Raw genomic sequence first — 27297 nt, 5'->3', positions numbered from 1 at the left:
AAAAAAAAAAAAAAAGCCATGAATTCTATGTGCAGTATTTCGCTAGCACTGGAGTTCTCCCGTTCTCATTGATCGGTAAATTTGGTCTTGGCTGGCTGTTCTTGCTGATCTTCTGGGGGAGGGGCCTGTTGCCTTGGTTTCCAAATGTCTTTGCTGGAGGCAGAATTGCCCCGCCCTTGCTGGGTCTGGGCTAAATAGTCTGCTCAGGTTTGCTCTCGTGAGCTTTTGTTCCCTGCAAGCTCTCGGTACAGCTTTGGAGGATGAGAGTGAAAATGGTGGCCTCCCAATCTCCGCCTGGGAGGAGCTGAGAACTCAGGGCCCCACTCCTCAGTGAGCCCCCAGAGAAAAGCAGTCAGTCACTCCTTTCTCCCTGTCTCCGGCAGCACTCTGCGCTCACCCGGCTTGTGACGGGCATGTGACCGAGCGTTTCTATCTCTGGCACCCGACCACATGTGGAGTCTCCAAACCCAGCAGATCCCTGAGGCGCGCTCCCGCGCCGCTCCTCCTGGGGGAGGAAGGGGAGTCTCCCTGGATCTGCCACTTGTTGGGTCCCTGCTGGAGGAGCAGTGGCCCGACTGTCACCCATCACAGTTTATGGCAACCCCAAGCTGAGAGCCTGCGCCTCGGCTCCCTCTGCAGCCGGTTTCCCCGCTCCGATACCTGGGAGCTCTGCTGCACTCAGGCACCCCCGGTCTTTCTGTGACCCCGAGGGTCCTGAGACCACACTGTCCCACGAGGGTTCCACCCCCCGCTTAGCCACTGGAGCGATGTCCCTCAGCGGAGCCGACTTCTAAAAGTTCCGATTTTGTGCTCTGCGGCTCTAGCACTTGCCAGAAGCAGCCTACGGAGGCCCCCTGCCCCGTCATCTATCCTCCCGAATATTGCCTCAGATTCACTTCTCCGCAGGTCCTACCTTCCAGAAACTGGTCACTTTTCTGTTCAGATAGTTGTTGCTATTCTCTTCTTTGATCTCCTGTTGAATTCGTAGGTGCTCAGAATGGTTTGATCCCTATCCAGCTGAATTCCTGAGAACAGACAAAATACAGGTCTCCTACTCCTCCGCCATCTTGCTCCCTCTCAGCTCAGGTCTTTTGGAGTAGTCTTAATTGGTCTTTATACTTCTACCTTTGTCCAACCTTCCCCTTCTCTAACCCCCTAGTTTGTTTTCAGCACAGCAGCTAGAGTGATCTAGTTAAAACCTAAGATCATGTCACTTTTCATTCCTTGCTCATAACTTCCATTGCCTCCCCATTTCACTTGGAATAAATTCCCAAGTCCTAAGAATGGCCTAGGATGTCCTACATCACTCTGCTCAAGTCACACTGACCTCATTTCTTTTCAAACATCTAAGATACTCTTACCTCAGGGCTTTTGCACTTGCCATCCATTGTCTGGAATTACTAACCTCAGGTATCCAGAAGGGTTCACTCCCTTAACTACTGCAAGTTTTGGCTCAAATAACACTCAGAAAAGTCTACCCTGAAAATCTTATTTAAAATTGCCAATTAACTCTTACCCTTACTCTGATCAATCATTTTTCAATAGCATTTATCATCTCCTAACATGCTATTAAGTTACTTATTAGTCTCTTCCTCAAGTGAGAATGTAAGCTCCATGATTGAAGGGATTTTTGTAGTTCATTCACTGATGCATCTTTAACACTTAAAACTGCCTGGAGGATAGACAAAATTCAGTAAATATTTTGAATGAATACTAGAAAGTTTTTAAAAACAGCTTTATTGTGGAATAATTAACATATAATAAACTACAGGTATTTAAAATGTTTCATAAATTTTTAGTTAGGTATACACTTATATAAGCATTACCACAACCAAGAAAATGAACAGATCCATCACCAGTAAAAGTTTTCTCACTGCCTCTTGCCCTGCTCTGAACACCACATCCCCAGGAACCACTGACCTGCTTTCTGTCACTATAGGTTAGTTTGCATTTTCCAGAATTGTATATAAATTGAATCAACAGTATATACTAGCTTCTTTCACTCAGCGTAATTATTATGAGATTCTCCCATGTTGTTGTGTGTATCAGTAGTTTATTCCTTTTCATTGCTAAGTGGTATTCCATTGTATGGATACACCACAATTTGTTTATCTAGTCATATGTTGATAGATATTTGGGTTTCCAGTTTTGGGCTATTACAAATAGTACTAGTATCAATATTTGTGTGCGTTGTACATATCTTTGTATGGACATAGCCCATTTCTCTTGGGTAAATGCCTAGAAGTACAATAGCTGGAGCAATGTTGTGTGTTTAACTTTTTAAGAAACTGCAAAATTGATTTGCAAAGTAGTTGTACCATTTTATATTCCCACCAGCAGTGAATGAGAGTTCCACTTCCAACATCTTTACCAACATTTGGTTTGGTCAGTCTTTTTCATCTTAACCATTCTAGTATGGGTGGAATGGAATCTCATTATGATTTAAAGTTGTATTGCCTAATGTTCAATAATGTTGAGCATCTTTTCCTGTGCTTACTTGCCATCTGCATCTGTCTTTTGGGAAGTGTCTGTTGAAATCTTTTGTCCTTTTTATAGTGATTTTTTTATTATTATTGAGTTTAGTGACCTACTTATATATTTAGATACAAGTCCTTTATCAGATAATGTGTTAAAAGTAATTTCTCCTAGTCTATCCCTTGTCTTTTCATTACACTAATGGTATCTTTGGAAAGGCACAGGTTTTTAGTTTAGAGTAAATAAATGTACCTTATAAAATTTTTTCTTTTATAAATCATGCTTTTGATGTCATTTCTAAGATCTGTGCCTACCTAAGATAACAGATTCCTCCTCCCCTCTCCTCTTCCTCCTTTTTTTTTAAAAGACATATTTTCATTTCTTTATTAGAAAGGGGCTTCTAGGGACACCTGGGTGGCTCAGTCAGTTAAGCATCAGCCTTCACCTCAGGTCATGATCTCAGGGTCCTGGAATCGAGCCCCATGTTGGGCTCCCTGCTTAGCAGGGAGTCTGCTTCTCTCTCTTCTCTCTTCCTCTGCCCCTGTTCAGGCTCTCTCTCTCTCTCAAATGAATAAAATCTTAAAAAAAAAAAAAAGAAAAAGAAAAAGAAAGAAAGAAAGAAGAAAGAAAGAAAGAAAGAAAGAAAGAGAGAGAGAGAGAGAGAGAAAGAAAGAAAGAGAGAGAGAGAGAGAGAGAGAGAAAGAAAGAAAGGAAAGAAAGAAAGAAAGAAAGAAAGAAAGAAAGAAAGAAAGAAAGAAAGAAAGAAAGAAAGAAAGAAAGAGAAAGAAGAAAGAAAGAAAAGAAAAGAAAGAAAGAGGCCCCTACACCAGAGATTTTCTTCTAAGTTTTTTTTTTTTTCTAGAGGTTTTATAATTTGGGGTTTTATATGTAGGTCCGTGATCCATTTTGAATTAATTTTTGTATATAGTGCAAGGTATGGATTGAAGTTTTGGGGGTTTTGGTAGCTAGTTATTCCAGCACCATTTGTTTACAAGACTATTATTTCTCCATTGAATTGCCCTCACACCTTTATAAGAAATCAGTTTTCTATGTACATGTGGGTCTATTTCTGAACTCGATTCTATTCCATGATCTGCTTGACTCTTTATGCCAGTATCTATTGCCTTGATTACTATAGCTTCATAGTAAGTCTTGAGATCAGGTAGTGTTAATTCTTCTTTGTCCCTTGGGTTATTTAGAAGTTTGTTAGTTTCCAAATGTTTGGGGATTTTCCAGGTATTTTTATGTTGTTGTTGATTTCTAACTTAATTCTATATGGCCAGAGAATATACTTTATATGACTTAAATCCTTTAAAATTTATTGGGATTATTTTCATGACCCAGAATATGGTCTATCTTGGTAAATATCCATGTGCACTTGAAAAGAATGTGTGCTTTGCTATTACTGAGTGGCATGTTGTATAAATGTCAATTAGGTCAAGTTGGTTAATAGTGTTTTTTGTTTTATTTTGTTTGCTTTCTTTTTTTTTTTTAAAGATTTTATTTATTTATTTGAGAGAGAGAGAATGAGAGATAGCACGAGAGGGAAGAGGGTCAGAGGGAGGAGCAGACTCCCTGCCGAGCAGGGAGCCCGATGTGGGACTCGATCCCGGGACTCCGGGATCATGACCTGAGCTGAAGGCAGTCGCTTAACCAACTGAGCCACCCAGGCGCCCTTATTTTGTTTGCTTTCAACAGATATCCATATTTTTAAGTAGAGTTGACACACAATGTTACATTAGTTTTAGGTGTACAGCATAGTGATTCAACTTCTCTATACATTATGCCATGCTCACTACAAGTGTAGCTACCATCTCTCACCATACAAGGCTATTACAAGAAAATTGACTATTCCCTATGCTGTACCTTTGATCCCTGTGACTTATCCATTCCGTAACTAGAACCTGTACCTCCCACTCCCCTTCACCCATTTTGCCCATCCCCTCCTAGGTTACCTCTCCCCTTTGGCAATCATCAGTTTGTTCTGTATACTTATGGGTCTTTTTCTGCTTATTTTCTTCATTTGTTTTTTAGAGCCCACATATAAGTGAAATCATATGGTATTTGTCTTTCTCTGACCTATTTCACTTAGCATATAATACTCTCTAAATCTATCCATATTGTTGCAAATGTCAAGAGCTCATTCTTTTGTATGGCTGAGTAACGTTCCATTGTGTGTGTGTGTGTGTGTGTGTGTGTGTGTGTGTATTCTTTATCCATTCATCTATCAGTGGACACTTATGTTGGTTCTATATCATGGCTATTGTAAATAATGCTGCAGTAAACATAGGGGTGCATATATCTTTACAAATTAGTGTTTTCTTTGGGTAAATACCCAGTGTGGAATTACTGAATTGTATAATATTTCTATTTTTAATTTTTTGAGGAAACTCTGTACTGTTTTCCAGTGGCTTAAACCAATTTACAAATGTACCAGTGTGCCTGAGGGTTCCTTTTTCTCCACATCCTTGCCAAGGCTTGTTATTCTCTTTATGATTCTAGCCATTCTGACAGGTAAAAAGTGATATCTCATTGTGGTTTTCAGAATACAGGTCTTTCACCTCCTTGGTTAAGTTTATCCATAGGATTTTTTTAATGGATTTTTTCCCTTTTTTTTAGATTTTATTTAAACTCAAGTTAGTTAACATACAGTGTAGTATCAATTTCAGGTGTAGAATGTAATGACTGATCACTTACATATAACACCCAGTGCTCATGATAGCAAGTGCCCTCCTTAATACCCATCACCCATTTAGCCCATCCTCCACCCACCTCCCTCCATCAACCCTGTTTGTTCTCTGTAGTTAAGAGTCTCGTGTGATTTGCCTCCTCTGTTTTTATCTTATTTTTCCTTCGCTTCCCCTATGTTCATGTTTTGTTTTTAAATTTCACATATAAATGAAATCATACGGCATTTTTCTTTCTCTGACTTATTTTGCTTAGCATAATACACTCTAGCTCCATTCATGTCATTGCAAATGGCACGATTTCATTCTTTTTGATGGCTGAGTAATATTCCATTGCATATATAGCACATATTCTTTATCTATTTATCAGTCAATGGACATCTGGGCTGTCTTCATAGGCTATTGTGGGCATTGCTGCTATACACATTCGGGTGCATATGCCCCTTCAAATCACTATTTTTGTATTCTTTTTTTTTAAGATTTTATTTATTTGACAGAGAGAAACAGCAAGAGAGGGAACACAAGCGGGGGGGGGGTGAGAGAGGGAGAAGCAGGCTACCCGCTGAACAGGGAGCCCGATGTGGGGCTCGATCCCTTGACCCTGGGATCATGACCTGAGCGGAAGGCAGACACTTAACGACTGAGACACCCAGGCGCCCCATCCAGCTCTTTCAGTGTAAGGTTAGGTTGTGTATTTGAGACTTTTCTTGCTTCTTGAGGAAGGCCTGTGTTGCTATATACTTCCCTCTTAGGACTGCCTTTGCTTCATCCCAAAGATTTTGAACCATTGTGTTTATAATTTCATTTGTCTCCATGTATTTTTTTTAAATTTCCCCTTTGATTTCTCCACTAACCCACTCATTGTTTCGTAGCATGTTGTTTAGCCTCCATGTGTTTGTGTTTTTCCATTTTTTTTTCCTTGTAATTGATTTCTAATTCCATGCTGTTATGGTCAGAAGAGATGCATGATATGATTTCAGTCTTCTTAAATTTATTAAGACTTATTTTGTGGCTTAACACGTGATCTGTCCTGTAGAATGTTCCATGTGCACTTGAAAAGAATGTGTATTCTGTTTTTGGATGGAATGTTCCGTATATCTCTCTTAAGTCCATCTGATCTAATGTGTTGTTCAAAGTCACAGTTTCCTTGTTGGTTTTCTGTCTAGAAGATCTATCCATTGGTGTGTTACAGTTCCCTAGTATTATTATTTCCCTAGTGTTAATTTCTTCCTTTATAAATGTTAATATTTGCTCTATGTATATAGATGCTCCAGTGTTGGATGCATTGATATTTACAATTGTTATATATCCTCTTCCTGGATTGATCCCTTATGCCCTTCTTTGTGTCTCATTACAGTCTTGCTTTATTTTATTTTATTTTTTATTTATTTGACAGAGAGATAGAGTCAGAGAGCACAAGTGGAGAGAATGGCAGAGGGAAAGGGAGAAGCAGGCTCCCCACTTGAGCAGGGAACCCGATGCAGGGCTTGATCCCAGGACCCCGGGATCATGACCTGAGCCGAAGACAGACGCTTAACCATCTGAGCCACCCAGGTGCCCCTACAGTCTTGTTTTAAAGTCTATTCTGTCTAACATAAGGATTGCTAGTCTGGCTTTTTTTCCCCTTGTATTTGCATGGAATATGTTTTTCCAGTGCTTCACTTTGTCTCTATGTGTCTTTAGGTCTGAAGTGAGTCTCTTGTAGGCAGCATATAGATGGGTCTTGTTTTTTTATCCATTCCATCACCCTATGTCATTTGATTAAAGCATTTAGACCATGTACATTTAACTTTGATGGGTATGTAATTATTGCTATTTTGTTAATTGTTTTATGGTTGTTTTTGTAGTTCTTCTCTGTTCCTTTCTTCTTCTGTATTCTTTCGTGTGATTGATGGCTTTAGTGTATCTATTATAGGATTTTGCTTTGTGCTTACCATGAAGTTCATATGTAACATTCTAAGTACACAGCAGTCTATTATGTTGATAGTCACTTAAATTTGAAATCTTTCAAAAGGAACTTGCTTTTTAGTCCCACCCTCCATGTTTTATGATTATGTTGTCATTTTTTTTGAGTCCCGTTAATATTTTAGATATAACTGATTTTACTACAAATGATTGCTTAACTGCCTTTACTTTGCTTTCACTCATGAATTTTTTTCCTTTCATGTTTCTTACAATTATGGCCTTTTCTACTTAAGTCCCTTTAACATTTCTTGTAAGGCCAGTGTAGTGGTGATAACTCCTTCACCTTTTGTTTTGGAAACAATTTACCTCTCCTTAAATTCTGAATGATAATCTTGCCAGGTATAATATTTTTGGTTGTATGTTTTTTCCTTTTGGCACTTTAAATATATCATGCCACTTTCTTCTGGCCTGCAAAGTTTCTGCTGAAAAATCACTTGATTTTTGAAACTCCTTATGGAGTTTCCCTTGTACATTACTAGTTGCTTCTCTCTCTGCTTAAAAAAAAAAAAAAAAAAGATTAAACCTTGACATTTTAATTACTATGTGTCATGTTTTGGGCCTCATTGAGTTCATCTTGTTTTCAACTTTATGTGCTTCCTAAACCTGGATGTCTGTTTCCTTCCGGAGGTTATGGAAGTTTTCAATTGTTTCTTCAACTGCCTTTCTTGCTCTTTTCTCCTTCTGGAGCCCTATAATGCAAATGTTTGTTCATTTGATGTTGCTCAAGAGACCTCTTATCCAATCCTCATTTTTTAAAATTCTTTTTTCCCAGAGTGCCTGGCTGGCTTAGTTGGTAGAGTGTGTGACTCTTGGTCTCAGGGTTGAGTTCAAGCCACACATTAGGTACAGAGATTACTTTAAAAAATAATAAAATCTTAAAATTCTTTTTTCTTTTTGCTATTCAGCTCAGGTGCTCTCCATTACCCTGTCTTCCAGATCTCTGCTCTGTTCTTCTGCATCCTCTAGTCTGCTGATTCCTTCTAGTGTATTTTTCATTTAGGTTATTGTGTTCTTAAACTGTGGCCCTTTTTTATGTTTTCTCTTTGTTGAAGTTCTAAGTTCATCTACTCTTCTCTGCAGTCTGTTGAACATCTTTATAACCATCACTCTGAACTCTTTATCAGGTAGATTGGTTATCTACATTTCAGTTAGTTCTTTTTCTTAGGTTTTGTCTTGTTCTTTCATTTGCAGCATATTCCTCTGTCTCCTCATTTTGCTCGATTTTCTCTGTTTTTCTGTAACTTAGGCAGAACAGCTACTTCTCCTAAACTTAGAGGAATGGTCTTGTTTATGGCCATCCCTTATGTATAGTGTTGTGCCTGGTGACCTTAGCAGATTATGGGTTGGGGCTTCCGGGGCACTCTGGATGGCCAAAGCTGAAGTGGGTGTGGGCAGTGGTGGTCTCGGGATTATCCGTGCAGTGAGTGCCCTGGCAGTACTACTGAAGCTGAAGTGGGTGCAAGCCAGGGTGTTCCAGGGTGCTCAATTCAGGGGGCACCCTGGCAGGGCAGCTAGAGCTGAGGTGTGCATCTGTGCCAGGAGTACCTTAGCAAGTTGTCTGGAGCCAAAGTGGTTTGGACCCAGGGTGTTCCAGGGTGCTTTACACCTATGCCACCATGGCAAGATGGCTGTAACTGTGACCAGGGTTGTACCAGTATGTGCTACACTGGGGCTGCCTTAGAGGGATGGCTTAGGCTGGTGTGGGTTAGGGCTCCAGGGCCCACTGAGACAGTAGGCCAGCTAGGATGCCCAGACCCTGCTTCCATCCACACTATCAAGGCACTTGCTAGCTCCCCCACTATTTGGCAGGGTTCTGTGACTGGTTCCTTTATATTCTAGTTGCCCTTTAAACCAAGGCTTTTTTTCTCTGTGCGTCAGGGCAGACGAATCTGTTCACAACCCCTCAGTACTATCCACCCCCCGCCACGGCAGTTCACAGAGTTTGTGTGGGGGTTCCCTTCCTTACTGTGTCTCTGTCTCTCTTGCCATTCTCTGTGTGGTTTCTTTTATGGTGAAGAAGCCATCAGCCCTCAGGTCATCGTCAGGAGAAATTGTTCTATAAATAGGTGTTTGTGGAAGAGGTGAGTTCAGCGTCTTCCAACATCACCATCTTGGACCAGAACCAGTAGTGTTTTTCAGGTGTTCTATAGCTTACTGATTTTCTGCCTAGTTGTTCTATTAGTCATTGAGAATGGAGTAATGAAATCAAGTATAATTGTAGATTTATTTCTCTTTGCAGTCTTATTTGTCTTTGCTTCGTGTGTTTTGAAACACTGTTAATAGGTGTGTAAACATTTAGAGTTATGTCTTCTTGAAGAAATGACCTCTTTATCATAAGGAAATGAACTTCCTTATCCCTGGTAATATTCTTGCTCTGAAGTATGTGTGATTTTTTATGTGATATTAATCACTTTATGTGATATTAATAGCACCTCCATCTTTTTAGTAGTGTTAATAAGGTTTTTATTTTTCCATTCTTTTATTTCAATCTATTTGTGTCTTTGTATCTCAAGTGAATTTCTTATAGACAGTGTATAGTTGGGTCTGGGTTTACCTTTTTGGATTTTCACATTCTTCTTGATTTTGTCCCCATAACTCCTCACTATATTGTTAACTCAAATAATTTTGCTATGTTTCTTTGTATTTTATCTATTTAAAAAATTTGCTCTGAGTAGGAGAGTAGGTCTGAATTCTCTAGCTGTCTATTACCAGTTTTTCCATCAGTCAATTAGTCAAAAGATATTCATCAATCACCTAGTATGTGACATTTTTCTGGGTACCAGGGATATAGTGGCAAGAAAATCAAAGGTCCCTGGCCTCAAGAAGCTCACATTCTAGTGGGGAAACATGTTCTTTTTTCTCTATAAACTGATTTGAAAGCAATTATTGTAAAATATATAATCTTTAAGCAAAGGCTACCTTTGGAGAGCTTCCTTTGGAGCTTCCATACCCTCGCATAATGGACTTTTTTTGCCCCAGGCAGAATTGGAGGGCCACCTATAAGTTTGCCCAAAATCTTGGGGGAGGATTCTCGAAGAATGAGCCTGAGGGAGTGGAGGTGGTTCTGACATTTAAGAGATGACTGTAAGTTCACCACACAGCACACACACATTGGGGAAATGACACTAAAGAGTGTGTTTATGTCTTTTCTATCCCCTACAGATATTCAGGAACCAGGCCCTGACATAGAAACTGAGTCATGGAAAACCCCTGGACTGTGGCCACCTTCCAGCCATCCTAAATTCCCAAAACTTTCAGATATCCAAACTCCCTCTGGGTCACAGAAGCCCCCAAGCACGAGGCCCTCCGACCAGCACTACCCCCCCAAGGAGGATGTGAAACCACCAGTGACCCCACAAAGGGAAGGTCAAACCACCGATGTCCCCCAAGGGGAAGGTCAAACCACCAGTGTCCCCCAGGGGGAAAGTCAAACCACCAGTGTCCCCCAAGAAGAACATCAAACCACCGATATTCCCCCCCAGGGAAGTCATCAGACAGACCCCCTCCTCTGAATCACATTGACCCCCTACCATCGAAACCCTGGGATTCACAGTGCCCACCAAAGAGGCCTCCATCCTGAAAATCCCAGGAGACCCCCCCAATCATTAAATCCTCCTGCCAGGAATCTTTTCATACAGTGCATTCCTTCTCTAGCATGTCCTCCTTCTCCTACAGGATGTCTTTGGAGAAAATTTAGTCATACCTTGCCTTCTCCTCCCTCTTCCTCTCTGTGCCTAAGGGTGGTGATGGTGGGAAGTAGTCAAGAAAGGAGTGCAGAAGGGCCACTGAGGCTCTCAGGAGGACCATTCTGCTCTAGCACTTTCCATAAAGAATGTGTCTCAAGGGGGTGGGCAAGGGAGTTGTGGTCTTGGAGTTGGAGCTAGTTCTCTGCTCTCATCCTAATCCTTCATAGTACTCCCTACTAAAGGAATGGCTTTGTGCACATCAGCATGGGAATAAAGGCAACCTCCCAGGAACCCAGAAGGTAAATGATGTATTATTTGGACCCCTCTGTGATCACTCAGGCTGACAGAGACTAGGGGATGAGTGCAAAAGTGATGCCATCCTGAGTCAGCAAATGAGAAGTGGCATAGGCAAGAGTATGAGTTGGGGGAAAGATCTCATCTCACACACACTCTGTGATCTAGTGTGCAATGGGATCATGGGCATAATTCTGTGCCCACCCACCAGCCCTAGGCCTTGAAAGGGAACTAGAGCATAGAACAAGCCTCTGGAGCCCCTTGTGTCTGAGAGCTAAATGTTAGAGGCAGTGAACTGAGTTCCGTGTGACTTTTACCTATTCACACTCCTCTCTGAGCCTCTGTATCTCCATTGATATGATGGTGTAGGGGATGGTGTAGACCATCACAGCACCTTCCTTCTGGCTCAGATTGATCCTGGGCTTCCTGCAGAACCATGTAAACATTGGTGGGGCAAAGCTGTCTCAGACCAGCACATGATCATCCCAGGAAGCAGGGCTATCTGGTTTGAGTCCCCCATTTTCACAAGCAACCCCTCCCACACAGGCAGCTGGGGAATAGCACTCCCTGTGGGGTGTTTGGGCATCCAGATGCAGATGACCCAAGACACTTAAGGACTCAGCTCTGCTGCAGTATTAGGGGGACCTAGGGGGTTTATCATAAACATGCCCTCCTCAAGGGGCTTCTCCACTGTCACTTCTCTAGGCGCTCCTCCTAGCCACAGCCTAGGAGGATGCCCCCACCCTACATAACACCTCCCCTGTCTGAAGCCCCCACCCCCATACCTGCCCAGATCATGGCCCAACTTGGTTGTTTCATCCTGGCCATAAAGTAACATTTTATAGGCACTTTCAGGACATAGGGATTTAACCCAAGGCAGCATCCTTCTTGGAGCTGTTGATGAACTAAGGAGATGTTTCTGACAGGATACAAGGGCCACTCTGGCTCCACTGGCCCTAGTTAGGGCCCAGAAGCTGGTTCTTCCTCTAGATCCCCAGCCCCTGCACACTTAGGTCCCTATCTCCCAGACTGTTGTCCCAATATTTCCCCCCAACCTGCCCTGGTCCCAGCCAGTCCCTTTAAGCCCCTTTCAAGCACACCTTGGGCTCAGGACCCCAACACCCAAACCCAGACCAGCTTAGCCCTGCATACATAGACTGAAGAGATACTTATACTGGCCACTCCCACAGGGCCCTGTCTTTGTCCCATACATACTCCCCCACTCTCTCGCCTTCCCCCAGCAAAGACACTGTAGGGCCAAAAGATTAAACACATACTTTATACCCTGAGGCGAACAGGGGAAACTTGCACAGGGGCTCAGCACTCACACTGCAATATGTAAAAGTGGTCTGTCTCCCCCATCCCAGCTGAGGATCCTGGACTTACAGGAATTAAGCCAGTCCCTTAGGTTTCAGAGTATTCTTGGTTGGTTTGGTTTGGTTGATCCCAGTACGGAGAACTAAGTGTACTCTTGATTCCCTGTCGCAGTGGTGCACAGAAAGTCAAAGGAGGTCACGTGGTAGGACTGGTCTAAGAAAGGCATCCAAGGAGCACAGGCTCTTACAACGGGGAAGGCCACGGCAAGCCAGGACTAGAACCAACCCTCAGGAATGGACCAAGGGGAGTTCTGCATCCCAGCAAGTCTGCCTCACTGGAAGAAGGACAGGAAGCCAAGTTGGTATAATCAGTGGCTGGCTGGCCCAGCCTCCCTGCCCAGATGGCAAAGTCCGCCCCAACCTGCTGATGGGCCTTGAGCCAGCACCACCTCCCTCACTGTTCACTTGCCACTCCTGGAGCCCCGCTGTTTGCTCATGGCCGTGAGCATCTGGCTAATATAGGAAGTCAGGAGGTCATCCATCTTGTAGCCCTGGAAACAGCAGCAGGAAGATAGAGCAAAAAGTGTGACAGGGCCAGCCCACTCAGACCCAGAACCCTCCCAGGAAACTGCAGAGGGAAGAGCCCTGGACAAAGGAGAATCCTGTCCTGCTCTGGACTCAGTCTCCCCAACTGTACACTTGAAGGGTTGGGCTCATCCAGCCAATGTCTAAGGTTCTAAATTGTTATGACCCCACGTGAAGGCCCTAGCTTGTAGGTCCCTTATATACTGGTGACTCTGAAGGCTCTACCAGTTGAGCCATGCCTTTGAAGGCCAGCTCAGTCGAAGAGGCCTCATTGCTAATGGGCCCCTGTGGAACTCAGGGGCTAAAGACTCAGTCCCCAGATACTAAAGTCCACTCAAACAATAATTATTAAATGAGGGGTCTGTTCCTCAGCCCCAAATTAAGCCCCTTTCCCAGACCTAAGCTGAGCCTCAAATTGAACCTGACTTTGGCCCAATCTGACCCTTGATCCCAATTTCAGGCCAAGCCATGCATTCTTGTGTTTGTTCTGGAGACTGAGAGAATAGCTGGAGCTGCAGGCAAAACAGGGAAGCCCACCAGGCCTAGACAGAAGAGCTCTCACCAGTGATGTCTCACAGAGCAATTTGCTCCCACGCACCAGGTTCCCAATGGTGATGTGGAAGTAGGTGTTGCCACTGCTCCAGTTGGAGATCTTGGTGAAGGGATGAGTGGTCAAGATGTCCTAGGGAAGCAGAGAAAGTTTGAAGCTGCACAGTCCGGACCCTCTGGCCTCACTTCCCTCAGTTCTAGCCCACAGACACCACCCACTGGAAAGGCCTTGGGCCCCCAGACAAGACGAGGAGCAAGAAGATAGAAGCCAGCTCTGCCATGGAGCTGCTGGGGGAAGCAGGTATGTCCCCACCTCCATGCCTCATTTGGGGCCAGATGGTGGGACACCCAAGGAAGTCTGGGAGGCTGTGGGGTATGTGGGGCTGGAACTGGAAATTTGAGAGGCCCGAAGAAACCACAACTGTGATCCTGAATAAGATGGTCCTGAGGAAGAAGACAAGAAGCTGACAAGAATGGGGAGCAGGATGGGTGTGGGTGCAGAAGAATCCCAAAGAAGTATGTGAGAAGAATGACCAAGAGAGAGAAGAGGAGAACCAGGAACGTGGGGCACACGAGCACAAGGGGAAGATGGTGGCCATTGGCACCCTTTGCCAATGGCCCAGTTGTACCCCTCCTCGGTGTGTAGTAGGACTGTGCTTCCTGGTTCCCTTGGTGAGGACTTCTCTGGCCCATGAATACGAGCAGCAGTTACACCCCCACGCAACATGCAGTCTGCCATCCTGACCAATATGGACAGAGAGCACCGTTGAAGGAAGAAATGGTTGGTAGGGTCCAGTGATGCTCATAGGCCAAGTACTAACAAGTTCATTGGATTTAGTAGCAAGGTGTTGGCTAGTAACTCTAGGAGAGCAATTTTGATGGAGCAGGGAAGGAAGTAGACAAAACAAACACAGACAACCTCTCAGGATATGTGGCCAAGAAGGCAGATGACGTGAGGATGGTGGCCAGCAGGGGCTCTTCGGGGGTCGGGTCTGGGCATTGTTGTTAGAGGTGCAGACAGAGAAATCCACCTCCCCACCCCTGATCTCCCCTGCCACTGCTCACCTTGGTTCTGGGATCGATGAGGCTGACCCCATACTTATTGATGGCAATTAAGAGGATCTCAGGGAAGTTTGGCTCCGTAGTTTGCTAGCAAAGAGAGCCAGAAACCATCAGATCTAACTGGGGGAGCCCAGGGCAGGAAAAGCTGGGTGCTAGGATTAAGTTGCCTTCTCTTGCTGCCTGCTCCATGCCAGGGGTGCAGCCGAGCTGGCGGCCCTGCCACAACCTCATGGCTTCCACCTCTGCTGGGCCCTCAGTGCCACCCAGATCCCTTCCTCGATCCCCAAATGGCCCCATCTCCCACCCTCCCCGGTGGCAGTTTCTTCCCTTCTCTCCTGCTTCTCTAGGAGTCTGGGCTGTCTCCTCTCTCAGCCCAAATGTCTTTCATATTTAAAAACCCTCTCTGAACTCTACCCCTGCCTCCAGCTTACCTCTGTGCCTCCCTCTCTTCCTTGCACAGCCAGACTTCTCAGAAGGCCTGCATCCAGGGCACATAGCCAGGCCATCCCCTCCTCGCCGCCCTGACCGATCCCCACCGTTCTCCTGCCAGCCTGTCCACCGTTCTCCTGCCTCTGCTCCTGCCCCTCTGGCCCACCCCCACCCTGAGTCAGAGCGCATTTCTGGCCCCCTCAGCCCAGTTCAGAACCCTCCAGGGCCCGCCACCACCTGCAGGAGGAAACCCAACCCCCTTGCCTGTTTGCCAAGGTGCCTCACCACAATCTGCTCACCTCATACCCTATGCCCAACCATACTCAACCACTTGCACTTCCTGTGCTCCTGCGAGGCCCTCTGCCAGGATGTCCCCCCCAGGGTCTTCCTGGAAAGCACAGGTGTTGCCTCCTCAGCCTCCATAGTCTGGGTAGGACTCTGAGGCTCCACCACCTTGATGAGGGCTCCACCTTGTCACACACAGCACAGTCCACTCTTCATTATATATCTGCCTCCCCTCCCAGGCTGAGCTCATGGTGGTTCCTTGTGTCCCAGGCCTGAGACGTCCAGGTGGTACAAAGCTGAGGGTGCTCCCCTCCTTTCCCTTGCCAGCACAGGTGGCAGAGGCCAGGGCTGTTTCCCACAGTCCTGGGGAGGAGTTTCTGTGCCTTCTTGCCCCTGCTCCTTGACCCCTTCCTCCTGAAAAGCCACCCATAACGTACCTTCACCTCAAAGAAAGCTGAACCAAAGGTGGGCCACTTGAAGATGAGCTTTAGGAAGGCTAGCTTGGCTTCCTCCTTGGACTTCCCTGCATGCTTGTTGAAGTAGGCGACGATAGACTGCCGGGGGGACGTGGGTCAGAGGCCTCTCCCCTGTCACTCCTATCCCACCTGCACTGTCAGCTGTCATGGGCCCTGGGGGGCCAGGCGTATGGTGGGGGTCCTGGAGGCCTTGAAGGGCTCCCCCCTTATCCCAGTTAATGGAATCCTGATCTCCCTCCCCTCCCCACCCTCCCCTAAGCAAGCAGGCCAAAGAGTATCAAGGAAAATCAGGTCCCCATGGTAACCAGGGCAGGGCAGATTACTACCAAGCAGCCAGGTGAGGCCTTTGCCTGGAAGACTGGATACTAAAGCAAGTGGAAGGGAAAATGGGAGGGGGACTTCATCATACACAGGGGCCACAAGAGAGACTTCCCTGGGCTGCTGGCCAGCACCTTCCCCCTGACCCATGGGGTGCCCGGAGACCCATTCGTCAGTGTCCCTAGTCCTGCTGCCTCCTCCATACTCACCCGCTTCCAGTCGTCAGGTGAGATCTGCCGGATGAGGTCCTGGGGCACCAGCTCCCGTAGCAGCTTGGGGATACTGGGGAAGTAGGACTTGTCCTCCTCGAACTTGACCCTATAGATCAGCGCCCCCAGCTGCAGCACCTCCTCCCGCGTGCACTTGTGGTAGCCCCGGAGATACTTGGGCAACTCCTACCAGAGGCAGAGCAGGTCGTAGGCACGGAGGGAACTGAAGGAAGCAGGCTCCTTCCCTACCAGGCTGAGGCAGGGTCTACTGCCTTAGCCCACATTTGGGCCTACCTGTTTCTGCAGCCTCGGCTGACACTGTGTCCCCAGGGGAGGTGGCACAGCGCAGGGAAGTAGCAATCATGCCCGCACAGATGCAGCATGTTACAGTTGGAAAGCAGAGCCATGTATGAATATTCTTTCCTCCTCCCCTCATCAGAATCTGGTGAGGTGAGCAGCCTCATTTCAAAGACAGAGAAACTCAAGAGTGACCAGCTGGTGAACCTGAGACTGTTCCACACCCCTAACCTTCCGAGCCTGTCCTTCCTTGAGAAAAGCCTCTCAGGCTGACCTCCTCCTCCCATTGTGTTCCCTGGAGACCGGCTGGCTTCATCAGCAGCACCAGCCCCTTCCCCACTTTGAACTTCCCGACCCAGAAACAGAGAAACTGAGGATGAGGAGTGGACCAAAAGCAAAAATGAAGCCTGTAAAGGGCCAACACCATCCACAGCCTAACAACTGTCTTACCCACTCTTTGAAGCATAGGGAAACTGAGGCTGGCCTGAGGACACACTGCAGATTAGAAACCTGAATCAATTATTATCCATCCACCTTTTCATCTACTCACCCACCTATCTACCCATCCACACCCATCCATACCCATCCATACCCATCCATACCCATCCACCCACCCACCCAGATGGTTCTACCTACCCACGTCCATTTCCAATTTGTCCATCTATCCACCCACCAATAGCCACCCATAAGTTCATTCACCATCCATCCTTCCACCCATTCATTCTCTGAGTCACTGCCTATTCACCTATCCACCAAGCCAACACATATTCGTTGAGCATCTACTGTGAGCCAGGTCCTTTAAGCGACAACATATACCCTCCCTACTCTCATAGACCTTGTGGTCAAGGCAAGAACAGACAACCAACCCCCCAAATCAATGTATAATTATGATCTTTGAAGGAACTGTTCCCAGTGCTATAGCGGCATATAACTAGTTGACCTGAGCTAGTCTTGGGAACAGGGACATATTTCCCTTATGATGATTGAAATAACATCTAAAAGCTCAGTAGGTGAAGGAAAGAACCTAGGGAAGAGCTTCCCAAAGAGAGAATATTACAAAGGCTCCCTAGCATACCTGAGAATTTGAAAAAATATAGCTGGGGTGAAGTGAACAATGGGGTGCTGGGTATAAGACAAGGCAGCAGAAAGAGCTAGTGGCACTCCCATGCAGGGCTGCAGTCAGGATTTGGGGTTCTACCTTGAAAGCCATGGGAATCCATGGTCCCAAAAGCATGATGACCCCCTGTAGAGAATGGGTTCAAAGGGAGGGGGAATGGACAGGGGAGCTCAGGGGAAAGTTTACCAGCTTCATCCAAATGAGAGAAGATGATGGACTGACCCGAGTGGCTACAGGTGGTAATGGAGAGATGTGGATGGATTTTAGAGAGATTTGGGAGATGAAGTCATCAGGTGAATGATTTGGGACAGGGGCAAGGAGGGAGAGGGAGGTGTTAAGGCTGACGTGGGTTTCTGCCTTGGGGGAACTGACAGCTGACATTCACGTTGCCATTCACTACATGGGCACCATGGGGAGAGGCAGAGCTCACGTATAAATGAGCCCTGCCGACTCCCAGGCCAGGGTTCTCTTTACCATGGCAGCCACCAGCTCTGCCTCCCCCAGCCTTCCCAGCATCCTGGGCCGTCTGCCCCACAGGAAAAAGTACATGGGCTAGCCCAGAAAAGATCGCGGAGTCTGCCATTGTGAAGACATGGAATCAAACCCCGTTCTACCCACCCTGTCATCTTAATTACATCACTTAATCTCTCTGCGTCTCAGTTTCTCCCTCTATAAAATGGGAACAGCATGCCTAGTTGTTGGGGTTTGCTGGGAGGGCAAAATGAGTGAAAAGTGCCAGACACAGACTGGAGGTTCAACATGAGGGCCTCACCCCCCGCCCCCCGCCCCGGCTTCCCGCAGGCACATGCTTGTGCTGGAAAGCATTTACAGATTCACCCTGAGGCCTCGGATACACCCGGATACGTCCAGGTAGAGCAGCAGAACCTGGATTCAGAGGACAGCCCCTCACCAAGGGAAGGGTGTGAACAGGTGGGGATTAAGAGCCCAGAAGAAAGTACAAGGCCCTGAGGAAGGAGAAGAGTGTGAGGCTGAGCCAGTCAGTCCCCAGGACCCCAGCAGGAATCTCTCGGAGGCCTTGCCATTACAGGCCTCTCCCCTGGCAAGGACAGCAGGTTCCTGCTTTCCCAAAGTATCGCAGGGCCAGCAGCACGTGGAGTCAGCCACGGCAGAGAGGTGCTAGGCAGCTCACCTGGTAATAGTGGAAGATGGAATCGGCCATCGGGTCCTTCCCGGGCACCGTGCTGGTCCACAGCTTCTTCATGAAGAATACCTGGTAGGTGAGCGAGGGCACGATTCCTACGGCAGAGGGCAGTCAGTCACCCAGAAGGGCCCGGCACAGAGGGTCGTCCAGCACCAGCCCCCAGAGGGGGCCTGAGCTCGGGTCCCACCCAGGGGGGGCCTCGCAGTTATGGCCCGGGCCAGCACCTGCCCCGCTCCGGGCCTCACATGATCCCAGGACCCGGCCTCACATTACCATCCTTGACGGGCCGTGCTTTCTTTATCCAGTCTGTCAGGTGTCGAACAAAGTCGAAGAAGAAGTCATTCTCGGGGACACTGATGACCTGGGGACATGCACATTGCAGTCCACTCATTTTAGTTCCAGCAATAGTGAGTTCTCTCACTTTCTCACTCAAGGCCCTCCTGGTGGCCCTTCCTTGCAGCCAGAAGGGGTGTCCCACCCTGCCCTGACTGTGCCTGTTGAATGTCTCCAGAATACAGCCTACTTCCTGCCCAGAGTGACAGTCATTCCATCTGTCATTCAGCAAAGACCACCTGCACACCTCCCTAGACCCTGGGGAGAAAGCCAAGAATGAGGCCCAGTCCCCCCTTGGACATTCTCCAACATCCACGACCTGCTCCTCCCGCAGGCTCCAAGCTCCTCTGGGTCCAGGACCTCACTGCGATCACCTCTGGTTCCCAGTGTCTGGCACAGGGACAGTTGTGAAATGAGGAGACAGACATGGATGCACGGGGAACTGTGAGTGAGCACCTAGTCTACCTGACGGGGTCAGGGAAGCCTTCCCACAGGAAGAGGCTCTAAAGCTGGGCCCTTGACCTCTACAGACACAGAAGTGGGGGAGAGCAGTACGGCACGGTGGCAGGGGCCTGTGCCTTGGAGCCAGACCTACTTGGATCTGCGTCCTTGCTGTGTGACTTTGGATGAGTTACTTAACCTTTCTGAGCCCAGGTTTTGTGATCTGTTAGGTGGGGTTAATCACCCTCATTTCAAGGGTTATTTCAAAGGTGATTGGTCTCAGCATGGCAGCTGAGTGAGCAGTCAAATCAAATATGGAAAGTACACGTGTGTTGTGGCAGAGTCCTGAGCTTGGTGTATCCAGATCATTACGTACCACATGGCTCTCAAGAGGTTTGAGGCCATGCTCTGCTATGTGTCAGAGGAGAAAGATTAAGGGAAAGCTGCTACAAGCAAGGGGGCCCTTGCAGGGACGTATGAAGGAGAGGGACACAGTCAGACGCCACGTGCAACCACAACTCTCTCCTCCCCTCATTCTCTCTCCCCTCCCTGCTGCCCCACGAGCTCCTACGGCCCAAGCAAATGTTCCAACAGACAGACCAACAGTGGTCTGATAGGAAGCCAATGACCCACGACCCACCTTGTCTGCAATTTTGACAAAGAGGCTGAATCCCTCTGAGGACTTGAGGAGCAGCCGGGCTGCGATGTTCTGGCAGAAGTCTTTGGCCTTAGTGCTGGACTCCACCTCAAAGGCCTGGGGAGTGTCGGGATCAGGGGTGGTTACTTTGGCTCTAGCAAGGCCTCTGCTGGGGCTTCTTGCATCCCTCTGTCTGTGCCTGCAACTAAATTGAGCCCCTTCCCGCCCCCTCCCCTCCCCTCCTCTCCCATTGAGGGCACCCTCCAAGGGAGGGGTTTCCCCGTGGGTCTAGAGCTGGGCATGGCATTTAAGAAAAGGAAAAAGTCCACTTCTGTCTGGGTTTTCCCAGATCATGTCCTCCCCACCCTCCAGGCAGACTTGGCCTCTGCTTCCAGGGTTCTGGGCCTGGCTATACAAGCATGGGAGATGAGAGGCCCAGGGAGCGCAGATGGGCAGCGTGATTGGGAGGAGAGGCTGGAGGAAGAAGAAAGCAAATTCCAGGAAGGGGAAGAAAAAAGAGAGGGGGGAAGCAGCCTGGGGTGGAGGTGGGGGCACTGCTTCATGTAACCTTTCACTGGAGAGACAGGAAAGGATGTGTTCGTTTCTTGTCATTGTCACTGGAATCCTATTATGGCATTTCTGAGTCTCTAGTCTCTAGACAAGTTTTGAAACTGCTTTTCAAACTAAAAGTTTTCAGTGCTGGACTCATTTATCTGAATGAGCCCCTGTGCTGAGATGGAGCAGGGAGCGGCAGTCAAGAAGCAGCCTGGCCTAATGGGCGTGACGAGAAGACAAACAAGACCTTTGGACAAGGAGACCCACAACCAGGTCAGGTGGGGAGGAACGAAGGGGCCTGCAGGAAAGTGGGCTCAGGGCAATAGGGAAAGGCTTGGGCAGGGGAGTGGGGTAGGGGCAGGCGGGCCTGTGCCCAGGTACAGAGGTGGCACCAGCACAGAGCTCAGCTCAGAGGGAGGGAGAACTTTTCTCCGAGCCAGAGCCTCCTCAGAGAGGGAAGAACGATCTTCCCAAGGAAGCTGCTGGAGACAACAGGAGGTCGGCCCGGGAACGCCAGGTCTCCTGACCCAGAGAGTCTCTAGCCTCTCAGCTGAGCCCTGACTCCACTGAGGAGCAGGAGGGTGGGCACAAATGTGGGGATGGCAGGGGGGAGGCACCAGGACTGCTCCCTGTGTCCTCAGGGAGCCCGGTCCTTCAGGAGCATCCAGTGACCAGGAAGCCAGCAGCCCTCACCTCATCGGTGTCATCAGGAAAGTAGACCTTGTGGAAAATCTGGGTGGTTTTGTGCTGGATGGCCTCCACCTCCACCAGGTGTGGGGGGTACTTCCGGGACCCATTTCTGAAAACCAGGAGAGGGGTGGAGGGGCAGTCAGGAGCCAGTGGGTTTGTGGGGCCACGGGGAGCAGGGAACAGAGGGAACTTTGGAGCCAGACCCCAGTTCTAATTCCTGTCCACCACTTCCAACCAGGTGACAGTCACTTAACCTCTCAGAGCCTCCAGTTCCTCAACTGTAGAAGGACAAGAGAAGAGAACCCCGCACCTAGGGCTGAGGCGGAGGAGGAAGTGGGCTTTTGCAGAACAGGAGGCCGCAAGGCATGCAGCTGCCCTCCTGAATGGGCCCTGCGTGCTGCGACCTGGGGCTGGCTGGCAGCTGCGGTACCCCAGGGACACGTCCCACCCCATCCCCAAGGGACACCCACAAGCCCGGCGTCGCTGGGAACACCTCCCCACTCCTGCCCTGAGCTCTTGGCCCGCTGCCTCTGCTCTTCGGGGGCCGCCGCACCTCAGGGCTTTCTGGAGGCGCTGCAGGCAGTCGAGGGCGAGCGGGCAGTGCTTGCGCGACTGCACGAAGCGCTGCACGTGCGGCAGGAGGATGTTGCTGGGCGGGAAGAGGCCCGTGCACAGCCAGAGCAGCTCCCAGCCCCGCTCCTCGCTATACCTGCCGGAAGAGGCGCAGGCTCCAGCAGGGGTACACGGGCCAGCCGTGGGCCTGAGGACCCCAAGGGGCCGCACGTCCCTCGGCTCCTCACCGTGGCAGCACGTGCCTGCCGTGACCCACCTCCCTGACAGCCAGCCCCAGGTAGTACTACTCAGAGTGTGGCCGGCCGACCCACACTGGGCCACACCGTCCCCGGCGACATGGAGGTCAGGTGCTCGTGCCAGACTAAAGGTCAGCTGTGTCAACCAAGCACTCTTGGTTCAACTAAGATTCTGTTTCTTGGCAAGACTTTCCTATGAAGGAAGCAGTGTGTGATTTGTGTTCTGGCGGAAGCTCTTTAACTCATCTATTCTTTGAATAGTACAGAGTTAGAAGAGCCCCTGGGCTCCCTCAGGCACCACTCCGAGCTCCTTGGGCCTGATAGGAGAGAACCATCGAGGGCTTCTAGAAGGAGGTGGCATTTGATCTCGGTTTTGAAGGCTGGGGCAAATTCTGATGCAAAAAAGGAGATAAATGCTGGCTGTGGGCATAGCATGTATAAAGGCTTGGCAGCAAGAAGCGATCTGATGTACTGTTCGATGGTGGATTTTGTAAGAGGTGCAGAAAATGGCAACGCTGAGGAGGGAGTTGGGGATCTGGGTGTAAGGGGAGAGGGTGGGGCTTCCCTCAGGCCCTAAGACTTAGCATGGGCCTGACTTCCAGTTCCTGCCGCGGTCCGGCCGAGCAGGGAGAAAGTGACACGCTCTGGGACTCAACCCCCCTCAGCCCGGGAGGGTTCAGCCAGAGCTTCCAACTGCTGGCCCGCAGAGCGCAGCCTGCGCCAGCGGCAAGGACATTGGCTCATGGATGGAACCTGTAGGTAGACAGTGGAGTCTGGGCTGGCGAGGGGTGTCTAGAGGAGGTTTGGGCAGTGAGTTGCAGGAAGTTTAGGAGGAGCGTGTGCAGTTAAACTTGGAGGAGGACAGATTCAGAGGGCGCAGCCACCACCTCTTGGTTCTTAACCAGACTCCCTTGGGCCTTGAGGCAGAGGTGGTCCATGAGGGGGCCTGAGCTCCTGTCCTGAGTGCGGAAGGACTGCTACCTGCCTCGGGAGGGAGGGAGCTCCCTGTCATGGTGGGTAGCTGTGAGCACTAGTGGGGGAGGCTGCCCCTCACCCGCCTACCACTCCCACCCACCTGATGTGGTTGTCGGTCAGCTGCTTCAGGATCTGCACATACACCTCATCCTTGAGAGGCTCGGCCTTTAGGGCACCCTCAAAGATCTGGTCAGTGAGCTCATTGACCGAGCGCGTCCGCCTGGATGGGTAGTCGCCCATATACTTGAGCATGGGTGGGGAACCGTCAAGGAAGGCCTTGTGACCAATGGGGTGAACACTGAGCCAGGAGGCCACTCTCTCTAACGGGGTCTGCCCCTAACCAACTGTGTGGCTCTGGGCCTCAGACTACTCACTCAGGAAAGGTCCGACCTCCTGTTGCCTCCCTGCCACCCAACTCTCCATGCCGACTGCCCACCCTCTCCTCAGCTCCTCTGGCTACCTCCTCACCAGTGGTCCCACCCCACATCCAAAGTCCTCACAGCAACCAGGACGGATGTTCCAAATCACAAATCTGACTGGGCCACCCCACCGCTTAGCGGCTCCTCGTGGCCTTGGGATGCAGTCCAAGCTTGTTAACGGGACTTGGGAACCCTTCCTTAGTCAGCCCACATCTTCAGATTTCCTTCTAGACCTCTGCCCTCCACCTGTGCTGAATCATTCTGTGATTCAGGGCTTTTGGGCATGCTCATTCTGTCTGGAACACTCCCCACTCATCTCTCCTTTGACTGACTAGGGCCTGCTCAGTCTTCAGGTCTCAGCCTAGATACCCCTTCTTCCAGGAAGGCCATCCTGCCCTCCTCCAAGCCCACGTCAGTTCTGCCCCATCACAGCACTGTCCCGATCAGCATGTCTGCCCTTTTTGGCTGTAAGCACCATGAGGCCAGGGACTGGGTCTGGTCACAGCTATGTCTCCATGCCCGGCCTAGCACATGACACAGTACACATCTGTGAACTGAAGGACGGGATCAGAGGAGACATGGATTAGGCTGCCCCTGTAAGGGTAAGCCGCCACTGTAACGTGCCAGGCAAATGGATCCGCATACCTCCACACTGCCCAGGACCCAACCAGGCCCCTCAGAAGGAAGGAGGTATCTGGATGAAAACCCTAGAGGCAGGGGCCCAGTGCCCCCCCCTCCCCTGGGGTCCCCCTCCTTGGGGCCCCTGCCCTGCCCTTCCCTGGCACCCACCCCCACAGGTGTGGATATCAATGAAGGCCATGCAGGCCTCCTGAGAGAGCTCCTCGCTGCCCAGGATCTTCTTGAGCAGTGCCTGCTTGAGTGGCTCCCGTGTGTGGCTCCACAGCCGGTCCTTGCCACGGGCCTTGGATACCATCACCCGGCTCAGCGTGTGCTTGGGTGGGGGCCTGACACGACACAGTCGGCACTGACCCCCAGGTTGTAAGACCTGCCCCTCTCCTACCTGTGCATGGAGGCTGAAGGCCCCGTTCTTCCCTGTTGCACTGAGTGACCTGGGATGAGTCACCAGCCCTCCCTGGACCCTACTATTCTCAGCTAGAAAACCAGCCCTGCCCACCTCCATGGCCTCCTCCCCTCTGTCCCTCTCTGCTTTCCCCGCTCTGGCCTTGGCATGTGCTGCCTGCAGCACTCCTCCACCCAGGTCACCCCCTGTACAGCTCGGCTCAGATACCACCTCCTCCAGGAAGCCTGTCCCCTGTCTCTACCCCCACGCCCCAGCATCCCCGTCATAATGCTGGGCACACACAATCACAGCTGCCCAGTTTTGTGCCTAGCTCCCCACCGGGACTGTGAGTTGGTGAGGCAGGCACAGGCATGAGTTGTGAGTGCCCAGGACCCCCCTGGGGTGGCCACAGTCACGGTATCTTAAATGAAGGAAGAATAAAATGACACAAGAAGGGTCATCGCAGTAGACAGAAACTGCCCTCCCGCTCCCTCTGACAGTCCCTGCCCCCAGATAGGAGCATCCCAAGGCAACCCCACCACACTGACTAGAGTAGCAGAAGCCTATAACTCACTCTCCTGGTCTCCCTCTACCCTTTCTCCATCACCTGAAATAGTCGTAGGAAAATTCCTCCAGCGTATAGGGCTTGGCGCGCACCTCAGGCTCCGCTGTCCGCAGCTGCAAGAGGCGGATAACGTCCTGTCTCTGGTCGGGGGTCATGGTGACCAGGGCCTAGAGACCAAGAGACAGGGTGCTGAGGTCAGCTCTTTACCTGGGGCCCCCGGGATCAACATGGTAAAACCCAGAGCCTTCTGGACTGGGGTTGACCCTCACCCTATTCTGACCCTGGGAGCCCTCTGAGCTCACTGCTGCCTCCATCATGGTGGACTCAGGATCATTTCTTTAATACCCTGTGTCTGAACCAGGTTGGGTCAGTCAGAAAGCCTGGATGGAGCAGGGGGATGTGGTGTGAGAACTGCCCAGTCAACAGAGTCTAGCTCAGCAACTGTCTGGAAAGCCAGGCTCTGAGTCTTCAGGACTGTGATCCTGTGATCCAGAAGAACCACGGCCTCCCTTCCAAGCTCTGCTCGCAGGCAGTGTGAGGTGATGCTTCCCTTCCCCACCCTCCTCGCATCCCTTGCCCCACCTGGGGTGAGGCCCGGGCAGATCCTCATCTGATGCAGTTTCTAGGCCACTTGCCACCCAGCACAGGTTTGACAGCTTCCCCACTTGAAGTCTGTGGTCCTGTATGACCCCCAGATCATCTTCACAGGAACTGCAGACCATGAATCTGTTATAATTCCTCACTCCATTTTACAGATATGGGAAGAAGACCAGGAGAGGCCCAGAGGAGACTCCCATCCATGTGCCACGCCCAAGCCACATACCACAATCTCCCGCGGTGGCATGGTGACAGTGGGCATGACATACACGCAGTCGGTGGGGAAGTCCCCACGCTGCTTGGTCCTCTCATTGATGCCGTTGGCCCAGCCTGAGTTCATGACCTGCTCTCCTGTGTCATGGTCCAGGATGATGAGGTCTCCCTTGGCAAAGCTGAGGAAACCTGACTCCTCTCCCGCTGGGCGGCAGAGGTGAGCAGGGCCACATGGGGGCAGAGAGAGAGAGAGAGAGAGAGAGAGAGAGGCTCGATTGGAACATCTTTATTTGGGTTGATGACCTATAAGCTGTTCCTCCCCAGTGAATAACTGAGGCCCTGTCCCTCTCATGTCTGCTCACTGGTCACCCTGCCTCCACCTTGCCACAACCCTTCACACAGACATGGCCATTGGAGCGGGCAATTCCCCTGCTCACAAGCCTTCCATGGCTCCCCATTGCCCTGGGGAGAAAGTCCACCCTCCTCAACATGCTCACAGGGCTGCTGTGGGCCGAGTTTCCTGACTCCCTCCCCTTTGCTTCTCGCCCTTCCTCCCTTTCCTCACCCATTCCAGCCAGACCACACTCTCTGCAGTTCCCAGACACGCCTGTTTTCTCCAGCCTCTGTACTGGGTTTGTGCTCTCCTCTCTGCCTCAAACACTCTGCCCACACCTACCTCCTCCCTGAACCCCAGGCTGCATGGGGGCCTCCCGTGCAGACTCCCAGAGGCTCTGGGCTTCCCTGGTCACTGCACTGTCACAGGGACTCTCACTGTCTGCTTCCAGCCCCTCTCCCCGCTGAGAGGAGCGCCAGGGTCCGTTTTATCTCTGTCCTTTCCACGCTCTGCCCAGAGCCCCGGAGGCCTGCGGCGTGCTCAGGCAGGGTAGCTTTAACCGCTGTCATCATGTGAAGGCGGTAGGTATTTGGAGACTACTGAGGAGGAACCCCTGATGTCACTGGAGAAGGTGACAGGTGGTGAGTGTGGAAGGAGCAGGAGAGGAAGAGTCCCCATGGGGCACAGAGGGAAGGCGTGGATTTTGGCTTTTGGTCCCGGTGGAGCCGAGGGTATCTAGGGAAGGGTGCTAAGTGGTGCTGGCGGTCTTGAATCCCAGGCCAAGGCCAAGATGTGT

The 27297-nt window shown here is 49.8% G+C and overlaps 2 protein-coding genes across 10 annotated transcripts in view; one reads left to right on the top strand and one right to left on the bottom strand.

Moving 5' to 3' along the window:
• Positions 1–11054, top strand: part of GDPD4 (glycerophosphodiester phosphodiesterase domain containing 4) — a 147508-nt gene extending 136454 nt beyond the window's left edge. For 5 of the 9 annotated variants that reach the window (XR_012374517.1, XR_012374515.1, XR_012374516.1 and 2 more), the window contains one exon: positions 10290–10399. Coding sequence is in view for 4 of the 9 variants with exons in the window: in XM_073879767.1 (XP_073735868.1) it covers positions 10290–10639 (350 nt within the window). In the remaining 5 variants the exon portion in view is untranslated. Of the gene's footprint in view, positions 1–6558; positions 6717–10289 lie in introns of those variants that run through there. The other 4 variants (XM_073879769.1, XM_073879771.1, XM_073879767.1 and 1 more) reach the window with 4 other exon arrangements.
• A 1318-nt stretch (positions 11055–12372) lies between these two features.
• Positions 12373–27297, bottom strand: part of MYO7A (myosin VIIA) — an 81083-nt gene continuing 66158 nt past the window's right edge. The window contains exons 36-49 of the mRNA XM_025894322.2: positions 26181–26371; positions 25400–25524; positions 24579–24736; positions 23453–23606; positions 22122–22277; positions 21572–21677; positions 20327–20440; positions 19186–19273; positions 18901–19007; positions 16337–16522; positions 15771–15887; positions 14623–14706; positions 13571–13690; positions 12373–12974 (exon numbers count right to left, since the gene is read on the bottom strand). Coding sequence (XP_025750107.1) covers positions 12885–12974; positions 13571–13690; positions 14623–14706; positions 15771–15887; positions 16337–16522; positions 18901–19007; positions 19186–19273; positions 20327–20440; positions 21572–21677; positions 22122–22277; positions 23453–23606; positions 24579–24736; positions 25400–25524; positions 26181–26371 — 1796 coding nt within the window. The 3' untranslated portion in view covers positions 12373–12884. The remainder of the gene's footprint in view (positions 12975–13570; positions 13691–14622; positions 14707–15770; positions 15888–16336; positions 16523–18900; positions 19008–19185; positions 19274–20326; positions 20441–21571; positions 21678–22121; positions 22278–23452; positions 23607–24578; positions 24737–25399; positions 25525–26180; positions 26372–27297) is intronic.

Source organism: Callorhinus ursinus, unplaced genomic scaffold (genome assembly GCF_003265705.2).
Source record: "Callorhinus ursinus isolate GAN/ISIS: 27379988/994484 unplaced genomic scaffold, GSC_fseal_2.0 scaffold35, whole genome shotgun sequence".
Classification (NCBI taxonomy): domain Eukaryota; kingdom Metazoa; phylum Chordata; class Mammalia; order Carnivora; family Otariidae; genus Callorhinus; species Callorhinus ursinus.
Note: the sequence above shows the minus strand (reverse complement) of the source record. Positions and strands in the feature narration are given on the sequence as shown.